This window comes from Sitophilus oryzae, unplaced genomic scaffold (genome assembly GCF_002938485.1).
Source record: "Sitophilus oryzae breed Bouriz unplaced genomic scaffold, Soryzae_2.0 scaffold_551_pilon_pilon, whole genome shotgun sequence".
NCBI lineage: Eukaryota > Metazoa > Arthropoda > Insecta > Coleoptera > Curculionidae > Sitophilus > Sitophilus oryzae.
In genome coordinates, this window is record NW_022147142.1 from 1,051,928 (window position 1) to 1,062,548 (window position 10,621).

The following is a 10,621-nucleotide window of genomic DNA, read 5'->3' on the forward strand; positions in this document are numbered from 1 at the left end:
GATATGGCTAGATGCATTATATTGAAGTAGGCTCGGGTACCTTCACTACCAGCAACATTTTCAAGCAATTTGATTACTTGTAGAGAACATATTTTTTCGGCAGCGGAGAAGTTCATCTTATCCTCAGCTTTTAGGTCTGACATTGACAGTAAATGTTTGTCTTTTGAAAAATCTTCAATTAAACGTTTAAGATGATCCGGGGATGCAACAAAATTACCTATGGGTAAAATAATATTATGCTTTAAAAACCTCGTTCTTAAAATTCTAAATATTTTCCATGTAAGTGCTGTACCCAAATCCAAGCTTTTTGGAGTTATTCTTATTTAAAAATTAGAAAGTGAAAAAAAAATATCAGAAAAAACAACTTTTTTAAGAGGATACCGAGGAGGATACCTTATGGAAAAAGTATTCAAAAGTCAACCCACAAATTTGGATGACTTGAAACATCGCATTCGGCGAACTACGCCCCAAATAATTCGAAATACATCCCCGGTAAATCCTCGGTACATCCCCTACATCCTCTAGTACATCCTCAGTACATCCCCTACATTCTCGGTACATCCCCTACATCCTCTAGTACATCCTCGGTACATCCCCTACATCCTCGGTACATCCCCTACATCCTCTAGTACATCCTTGGTACATCCACTACATCCTCGGTACATCCCCTGGAAATCCTCTCATGTGTACACCATAAATCCCTAAGTGTTCACCCCTTGGTTATAGCGAAAAAGTTCAAGAGGTAAAAATTAAAGAGAATAAAAAAACTCTATCAGATTCAATAAAGAATAGTTTATTATCCTAACGCAGTGAGGTACAAATTTTTTTTAAAAATCGAGCAATTTTTAAAAGGAATCACCGAAATCACCAAATTACTATTTTTTTAAGTTTATTAACAAATAACATGGATATTTAGCATCAATTCAACTAAAATACAGTCGTTGTGACATTTTCAAGTAATATTTATTGGTTGTTTAATAATATTTCAAAATTAACAAAAATTGTCAAAGCTATCCTTTACTAAATACATGTGTACTAATAATGTGCGAAAGCAGCCTCCACCTTGTTCTGGTCGAGGCTATTTGCGCTTAAACCAAGGTCTTTTTGTTACCATTTTGTAAACAACTTGTTTTTAAAAATACAGTGACAGTTTGAAAAATTAGGCTACAGGTTGGAAGAAAAAAATAAAATGTAATAAACTACTTGCGAATGTCTTTTTGACATAAATATCATCTACGATCTTAACCTAAAATCTTAACACTTTTTCATTATGATAAATACATTATAAACATACCCCTACAAATCGAATAACAATAATTCAAATTATGACCACTTTAATAAAAATGTGTTACCAACTTGTAACCTAACTGTTCAAACTGTCATCTCTAGAAAAAAAAATGAAATTTACAATTTTATTCGATTTGTTCTTCATCGACCGATATTTGTTTGTTCTCGCAAGAAATACCATTACAGTTACCACATAAGCATGAACATGGCCTATTGGATTTTAAATATGTACCATTGCGATTAAAAAAAAAATAGTACAACAAAATATGATTTAATCTGCTGGTCTATATTCTTGTGTCAGTGTCACATAATTTTTAAAAAATGCCTTTAACTTCAGAGCAAAAATCGATTATATTTATGCGATTAAAGCGGGGTTTACATTAGTCAAGTTACTTGAATCAAGTTAACTTGAGTCAAGTCAACTTGAATCAATTTTGGTGTTTACACTATATGAACGATTTTTGCAAACTTGAATTCAAGTGGAGGGATTGTTTTGGTTGTCTGCAGTGAAAATGGCCGTCACTCCTGATGATATAGCTGATGCTCTCCGTCAAGTCGTTGCACTGGTAGTACCATTAGTAAGCGATGTTACAGTAAATGCATTAAGAAAAAATGAAAGAAGAAGAGGAAGAGTATGGGTACGGAGTTGGATTAGTCGTAGATTAATTCTTGGAGCCTCAAACAGCTTACTCAGAGAATTAGCTGTAGAGGACGTGGATTCATACAGAAACCACCTAAGAATGACACCACAAAGGTTTGATGAACTTTTGACTTTGGTTGAAAAGAAGATTAAAAAAAAGGATACAATGTTCAGGCTAGCAATACCGGCAAAAACTAAACTTGAAATAACCTTAAGGTATTTAGCTACTGGTGACAGTTTCGCTTCTTTGCAGTATCTATACAGAGTGCCAAAAAGTTCAATCAGCAAATTCCTACCTGAAGTTTTGGCAGCGGTTTACGAAGTACTCGAAGAATATATTAAGGTAAACAAAAAACACATTATATTTTATAATTATGTTTACTGTTACAAGTAGGATGTCAATTAATTTTTAAATAATTTCATAATTACAATTGTTCTTGTCAACAACAATTTCTTGAAAGACCAGAAAATTGTCGGAATCATTTTGTTCTTTGTCGGTTTCTAGTAAGAAACTGGTTTGCAAAGCAGGAGAAAGTAAGTCGTTTGAATTGTCTTGGTAATGAATATCTTCCACATCAGTTCTGTCAGATCCAGATACAGAGGTAGCTATGGTTGGTGATAGTGAAGAATATCTGTGAATTTGCATGTTTCGATTCAATGATTTGATTCTTGCAGCTATAAGAATGTCTTGGATAGCTTTTTGAGCATTAAGAGAATCAATTGGGTTTAATTGCCCCAATTGTGCTGAAACGTACTCTCCAAAATGAGACAGTTCATCACTAGTGTGTCTCACAGAACCATTTTTGCCAGCTGGTTTAACGTTTTGTGATATTGCATGTAGTTTATCAACTATGTGTTCAACAGCATGTATTTCGGATATTTTTTGCTTTTTGGAGCGTGGAGGCTGCATTCCAGGTGTTTGAGATTTAGTTTTTTTTGGTTGTGGTTGAACAATTGGAGAACTTGGAGAATCCACATCCTCTATATCGTCAGTCTCAGATGCGTCAGTCAGTGTAGGCAGAATTTGGATTTCCTTATCCTGAAATGAAACAGAATAACTGTACAAAATAATAGAAATATTATGAAAAAATTGTGGCAATACATTTTTTTTTCAGGTGCCAAGTACAAAGGAAGAGTGGGAATTGGTGCAACGCAAATTTGAAGTGCAGTGGAACTTTCCCAATTGCATAGGAGCCATTGATGGGAAACATGTCCAAATAAAGTGCCCTGCTGAGAGCGGTTCGAATTACTACAATTACAAGGGTACATTCAGCATCATACTGTTCGCATTAGTTGATGCCGAATACAATTTCTTATACATAGATGTCGGTGCTAATGGAAAGTCAAATGATGGTGCAGTTTTTCAAGCATCAACATTGAACATTGCAATGGAACGTAACACCCTAAATTTACCACAGAATGCCGTTATTGTTGCAGATGATGCGTTTCCTCTAAGAAAGGACATACTGAAACCTTTCAGCAAACGCAACTTAACAATTTCAGAAAGAATATTCAATTATCGACTTTCTAGAGCTCGTAGAGTTTCGGAAAATGCTTTCGGCATTTTAGTTGCTAGATTTAGAGTATTCGAACGGCCTATTGCATTGATTCCTGAAACTGTAGATTTGGTTGTCAAAACTTGTTGTGCACTTCACAACTGGCTACGCAAATCATCAGGGAAATATTACCTTCATCCTTCATCTGTAGATGTGGAAGACATGGCAACATGCACAATCATACCAGGCACATGGCGCACCACTCTCAATACATCATGTCTGCTGAGGACATCGAAACTGACTTCGACAAATGCTTACAAACGTGAGCTCAAATCGTTTAGAGAGCAGTATGAAAAATTCTTCTCTTCAAAAGAAGGGTCACTACCGTGGCAATGGAAGTGGATTGGTGCTGATCAACCATCGAACAGCCTTTAACTTTGTAACTAAATATGGGTAATAATACAGTTTAACCTGCGTAAATGCAATGTTTTTACAATTGTAATATATGTTAGCCTTTCCTGTATATTGTATGCTGAAGGTACTCAGTTAAAATACTATTACTGCAATATATTTGTATGTAAATATGTAACTTATAGTATATGAAAGCATTTTATTAATAAATTATGTGTAGACATAAAGAAATGTAGTTTTTACTTACCAGAGTTGAAGTAGAAGGTCTGCTGGACGAACAACCCATTAAAAACTTTGCTGCATGGAACCAACTAAGTTTAGGTTCGTACAGTTCATCAGCAGCTGAACCTGATTTTTTGGATTTCGCAATTTTTATGCATTCTTGACTGACAATGGTTTTGATTACTTTTATTTTGGCTCTTACCACATCCAAGGTGATGTCGGGAAAATTGGTTTTCAATTTGTCTACCAAACCTTTAAATCCGGCATCTCTTAAATTCTTATTTTTATATTCACTCAAACCCGAGTTCCACAGTACAGGATAGTTTTCATACACCTCCAGGAATTCAATAATTTGATCGCTTGTCCACTTAACACTTTTTGAACTCATTTTTAAATAAAGATGCTTTTAACATAAACAACAACAAAACAACACCACTCAATGTGACACTAGATTTTTAGGTTAATCCTTGAAGCAAGTGAGCTTGAATGTGTGTTTACACTGGTCAAGAGACCTTCCTACTTGTTTCAAGTGCAGCCAACTTGACTCCAAAAATCAAACATGTTCAACTTTTACTTGACACTTGAATCTAGGGGTCAAGCACTACTTGAATGAGGAAAAAATCACTTGCAGAAGTGTTTACACGGTTCAAGTGACGTTCAAGTTACTTGATTCAAGTAAACTTGAATCAAGTAACTTGACCAATGTAAACCCCGCTTAAGGGATGGGGTTCCCATAAGGGACATTGCAGATGCATTAGGGATAAACAAAAAAAAAACAGTGTTGTTGGCTAAATCCAAAAAAAAATCAGTATAATTCAAATATCCTTATAGACCAGGAGTTCCATCTGGGACTACTAATTCTTGTACTACTTTTTTTTATCGCAATGGTACATAGTTTATTACATCCAGATTTGCAATTACAGTAAATCATTTTCAACAAATTCTGGTGCCACTGCGTTTGACATTGTTTTTGGAACTAAGGTATCCTTTTTTTTACTCCATCCACATTCTGTTGCCTCTTCTCCGTTATTTAGCCAATACTGCATTTATAAATAGGTCCTATAATAATGATTTTCAGCTGCGTTAGTTGTTGGTTTGATAAGTTAGTTTGGTAAGTTAGCTAAATCAAAATTTTTACAATTCGGGGTAAGTACCTGACGAGATGTAAGGGCTTTATATTTAAAATACCTCAACTGATCTAAATCTTTTGCTAGCCTATGTCGACCATATAATGAAAATAAGAATGTGTTTCCAGCTTCGACTAGCTCAGATTTTTGTGCTACAGGATCTAAAAAAAACGGATGTAATTTGTCGCAGATGAGGATCTTTTTGCAACGTTTTGAAAATCGCCAGTTTACATTACATTTTATTTTTTTCTTCCAACCTGTAGCCTAATTTTTCAAACGGTCACTGTATTTTTACAAAATGGTAACAATAAGACCTTGGTTTAAGTGCAAATAGCCCCGATCGGGACAAGGTGGACACTGCTTTCGCACATTATTAGTACACATGTATTTAGTAAAGGATAGCTTTTACAATTTCTATTAATTTGAAAATGTCACAAGGATTGTATTTCAGTTGAATTGATGCTAAATATCCATGTTATTTGTTAATAAGCTTAAAAAAATAGTAATTTGCATTTCGGTGATTCCTTTTAAAAATTGCTCGATTTTCAATTTTTTTTTTGTACGTCATTGCGTTAGGATAATAAACTATTTTTTATTGATTCTAATAGAGTTTTATTCTCTTTAATTTTTACCTCTTGAAGTTTTTCGCTATAACAAACCGTTTTCGAGTTATTTACATTTTTTCCCAAAAAGTACCAAAATTCAAGATGGCGGCCGATTTTTTTTGATGACGCACACATCGGACAAATGGGGACTTTTAGTATATTAATAAGGGTTACTAAGGCTAACTATTTTCAATGGTCGCAGCTTTCTAAAATTTTTTGCAATTTCAACATGGTGAATGTCATAACTGCACTGGGGTAAATCTGATGAGCTTGAATATATTTTAGATTGTTCAGTCTTCTTATGCCCTTTCTTTTCATACTCTTTCTTTGGTACATACATGTATCGTGTAGTTCTATTTGATGTTAACAATTCGGAGAATTGGAGAACATTGTGCCGCGAGGTTCAATGATTGCGTTCTATTGGCGCATTGCAGAGCCTCCCCCCCAACGACAGGACACGCGCACAGCGAAATTTAACGATTGCGCATGCGTGTCAGCGTTCTACAAGGCTGAAATGGTCAATAATTCCGGCAATTCCTAAATAATTCCTTCATAATTCCCACAATTCCTCTATAATACCCACAATTCCTTAGTAATTCCTAATATTTCCGATAATTCCTACAGATTTCTCAGTAATTCCTAACAATTCCCTGATTTGTACACCACAATTCCCCAGAGGCTTTCCTTGTGGTGTTTTTTTATGCAAGCGGCTACTTCCTGGGATCCTCGTGAAGCTATGGTCTCGTCCCAAACGTACATTTACCCAATATTGTTGGCAACGTCGTGTACCCCAAAATTATAGCAGTACATGTTGCGCTTATAGTATGCCTCAGAGGCAGTTAATTTTGGAAATGGTAACGCTTTTTGTAGGTCGACGGTGATGGTGTATATTTCTGGATTTTCTTTAGCGTCTTCTCCATCTTTCAACAAGCTCTGTCTAGCATTTTCTGCGTATCTCAAGTGTAAAGTATGTTGGATATCAAGTTCACTTTTCCTTGTTTCATTCTCCTCCACGTCTATTAACTGTTTTTATTTATCACAACTTTTACATGTATCCTGCCTTGGTGCATGAAAATGTAAATTAAATTTTAAGTTAAAAACATTTCTGTCAAAGTATTCTTTGGCCGGTTCATAGTGGTTTGATGTGCACCATTCCTCATAAAGTCTAAACATCTTCCTCAAATTCAAATCGGGACTAAGATATTTCCTATCCGGGTTGTCATGCCGTGAATAGTGGCACTGATATGCTGGGAATTGGCTGATATGTTCCATGCAAAGTCGTTTTTGCTCTTCAGAAATGTTCTGAGCTGCTTTATGTTTTTTTCACTAAGTTTCTTAATTGTTCTTGTAACTCTTCCATCGGAAACTTGAAATGCCTTCGATGACCTTCGCCTTTTGTATATACTATTTGTTTGAAGCTCCTCTATTGCCCCTGCTACCATCACCTTTGCTTAACACCCATTTGGTGAATGAAACCACACAGATATGCATTTTGCCTCGAGAAATCAGCCATGGCATAGAGATTTTCGAACATCGATTTCCTTTCATCTTCTGTGACAGATAGGGTTGCCAAGTTTTTCAAAAGCAATGGGCGGACATTTCCCTGTTGAAGCGGGGTGAGGGGGGGTATACAAATATTTGAATTGCAATACTGCATGAACGATTTATTGAAAAAAAAAAATTTTTTTTAAAGAAAAATAAAAACTAGGTATCTACATAACGAATAACAAGGATAAACTATAATAATCATCTCAGGTACATACCTATTTTTTTATAATAAACTTAGTTTTCACTATAAATGTCTATAAATAATATAAACCTCTGTAAATCTCGATACACATACCTATACTAAGAATATAAAAGTTATATTTTTTGTCTGATTTAGCCGAAGCTAAAAGAGATTCATTTAGTTTAATTTTTTTTATAAAATTCGACGCAAGTTTCAGTTCCATTAAAGGAAATAACACGCTTTTGATTAAGTCTTTTGACGCCCTATTTTGTTCTTCTCGCCACTTGGAATTCATTACCGAGAAAAATCCTTCCGGAAACGCTGAGCTTGCAGACATATTTAAAACATAGGACACGACTTCGAAGATATTTTTTAACTTTCCAATTTGAACTTCCTCAAAATTTTTTACATATTTAGCAACAGTGTCAATATTGGAAAAACTAGGATTGGCGGATACTATATAAGATGGGGGATAAATAAATAAGACGTCCATGTCCAGATTTTGCCACTATTTCCTTTTAAATGGACATTTTTGTATGTATATTGAATCCAAAAAAGATTTCCAATGCAAGATAATGTTTTGTGACACACTCACTATGATGAAAGGCGATGGTTTGCAGCGGGAATTTCTTATAACTTCTTCAAATTCTTCCGGGATCCCAAAGGGACTTCTCAAATTCCAAAGTCCTACATTCTTGAAACATTCCAAATAGGAGTGTCTTGTGTAATTTTAATTTCTCTTAAGCCATGAATTTTGTTGTTAACAATAAAATGGATAAATCGAAAAATGAAAAAATTTTTGTTTTGTCCTCTTGCAGAGTCGCAAAAGATTTCCAGTTCTTCAATGTCGTCTTCCAAGTAAGTAATGATGAAATGGAAGAGAAAAGAAGCCACTTCATTTGATCCTTTTTTAGCGATTCCCTCGTGATAGGTATAAAATATCGATTGACCAGAAGAGAGAATATGAACGTTAAAAGCATACGTGGATAACTGCCGTTTATAATATACGTCATTTGTGGCAATTTTCGGGATGGAAATATTTTTGGCAAAATCAATGCAGATGGCTTCCTTTTTTTAGTTTTTTTGCAGCTCTTTTTGTTTCCCTCTTTCGACAATATAACATCTCAGCTTTTCGCTTATGCAGATCATTCATTATTGTTAATTTTCTAATCTCATCTGAATCTTTTTCAGCAGACATTTAATCTTACTCTGAAATTCGTCACATGTTGCGCAGGTATCAGTTCGGGGATATCCAAATGCTATATTAAACTCGTTGTTAAAAATGGTTCTGTATGTTTCATATGAGACTTTAACATTTGGATGCTTTTGCTAAAAGAGGTTAAACATTTTTTTAAAGTTTTTTGGGTAAGTAGGTCTTTTTTGTATCTTTTAAACTATAATGGCTCTGACGACCCTTAAAACTTTTGATGTGTTCACATACCAAACGCTTTGTTAAGTCATCCAGTTTTCTATGAATTGCACTATGCTTTCCCCGTTTATCTTTGGGAGTTGCACCAGTGCGTTTTAGACTTTCTTTTATGTAAATCAGCTTATTCCGAGATATCCATGAATCGAACAAAATGCGATGGCGCATACAGGAATATCACGATCTAGGATGCGCACACGGTACGAATAACTAGCATCATGGAGAGCAGCCGTGGATTCATTTTGATGCGGCCTTCTTTGTTTGACAGGTACCACCGTAATTAGTCCAGCTAGATATGAATTTTGCTCATCGTGGGAAAGCAGAGAATTGAAATGTTTTAATATGGCGTTTCTTTAACCCTTCGTCAATCACAACAAAACACTTTAATGTTATGGTACGCATACAACAGCGCGTTACGCCGCGTACGCACGGTGCGCGCGCACCGATTCGCCTCTATTGGTACGTGTTTTCAAGTTCACAAACAGCGGCGAACCATCTCCAGTCGGTTTTTCGACGCTCCGCTTTTTATGTTCGTTGTTCAATTGGGACGGCCGGTGAAGAAACCGCGCGCATTCCGCGCGCATTTGTCAGTGACGAAGAGCGTTGGCCGCGCGTTACTTTTATTGTTTTAACAAACATCCCGCGAACATTCGTTTAGTCGTTAATCATGTCTCTATCATCCGAGAAGAACTAAGCAATTTTAGTGATGAGTAGTGCGACTCTTTAAACACTCCATTAATAAACAATAATCAAAGAAAAACACAAAAAAAGGAATTTATTCGAAGAAAAACACACATAGTCACTGACAAAGGCGCCTCACGTAGAAAACACACATAGTCACCGCGGAATGCGCGCGGTGTCACCGGCCGTCCCAATTGAACAACGAACATAGAAAGCGGAGCGTCGAAAAATCGACTAGAGATGGTTCGCGGCAAGGTGTTTCACACTACTAGTCGTTTCAACGTCAGTAACTTCTTCAACTTGAGTAACTTCTTCAGCTTGAGTAACCTCTGGTTTGCAATCGCTTCCAGTCGCAGTATTATGAAGTTTGATTTCAACATGAGCTGAGAGCTGTTGTCTGTTGAGATTGTCGATCAAACCTCCTTCGTCTTCATCGGCCGAGTCCTCGTCCGTAAGAACATTGGCGTCTGGAGGCTCCATGAAAATCTCTCGAACATCCAAGTCGTCCTCATAAACCATATTTAGGGCCTCTTCTAAAGTAAAACCTCGACTAAAAAAAACGATAAAGTGATCAGAAATAATAGAGCAAAATAAAAAAAAACCTTATTTACATAAAAAGAAAACGTTAATAAATATGTTTACAGTTAACTGGCATAATGCGGACCGCGGAATCCGCGGAATTTTAGATATTTTATGAGAAAAAAAAAGTGAGACTTGTATCCCCATGTTAGGGAAGGTTGTCACATCGTGTGGGGTAGGTTGTCACATGATAAATTATAGGAGAAAATCAACAATTCAAATCGAACACATTTTTATTGCAGAAAGGTAATTGTTTAGGAACTTATTACCTATATTTTACCCAAGAAAATAACGAAAATTGGTTATTTACCTATAACAAAAAAAATATTTTTAACGCTTAACACTTCTGTCAAACTAGAGACTCAAAATCGGTTAACAAAAATAAAACAAATATACTTGGTCATAATACAAAAACAAA

At 35.6% G+C, this 10,621-nt stretch overlaps 2 protein-coding genes across 2 annotated transcripts; one reads left to right on the top strand and one right to left on the bottom strand.

The window, feature by feature from the left end:
• The first annotated feature begins 1,656 nt into the window (after nucleotides 1-1,656).
• LOC115887063 (protein ANTAGONIST OF LIKE HETEROCHROMATIN PROTEIN 1-like) lies at nucleotides 1,657-4,083 on the top strand. The gene is made up of 2 exons (XM_030906383.1): nucleotides 1,657-2,270; nucleotides 3,043-4,083. Exons 1-2 carry the CDS (start codon nucleotides 1,800-1,802, stop codon nucleotides 3,856-3,858), a joined length of 1,287 nt encoding a protein of 428 aa, XP_030762243.1. The 5' UTR covers nucleotides 1,657-1,799; the 3' UTR covers nucleotides 3,859-4,083.
• On the bottom strand, nucleotides 2,270-5,277 carry LOC115887064. The gene is made up of 2 exons (XM_030906384.1): nucleotides 4,082-5,277; nucleotides 2,270-2,966 (listed from the first exon to the last, which is right to left on the bottom strand). Exons 1-2 carry the CDS (start codon nucleotides 4,442-4,444, stop codon nucleotides 2,337-2,339), a joined length of 993 nt encoding a protein of 330 aa, XP_030762244.1. The 5' UTR covers nucleotides 4,445-5,277; the 3' UTR covers nucleotides 2,270-2,336.
• Nucleotides 5,278-10,621: the final 5,344 nt, after the last annotated feature.

Bases quoted from the DNA above. Each gene is read 5' to 3' on its own strand.
- LOC115887064 (XM_030906384.1), bottom strand. From the start codon at position 4,444: ATGAGTTCAAAAAGTGTTAAGTGGACAAGCGATCAAATTATTGAATTC. The intron at 2,967-4,081 runs GTAAGTAAAAAC...GTTTCATTTCAG, and splicing joins GACCTTCTACTTCAACTCTG to GATAAGGAAATCCAAATTCT.
- LOC115887063 (XM_030906383.1), top strand. From the start codon at position 1,800: ATGGCCGTCACTCCTGATGATATAGCTGATGCTCTCCGTCAAGTCGTT. The intron at 2,271-3,042 runs GTAAACAAAAAA...TTTTTTTTTCAG, and splicing joins TACTCGAAGAATATATTAAG to GTGCCAAGTACAAAGGAAGA.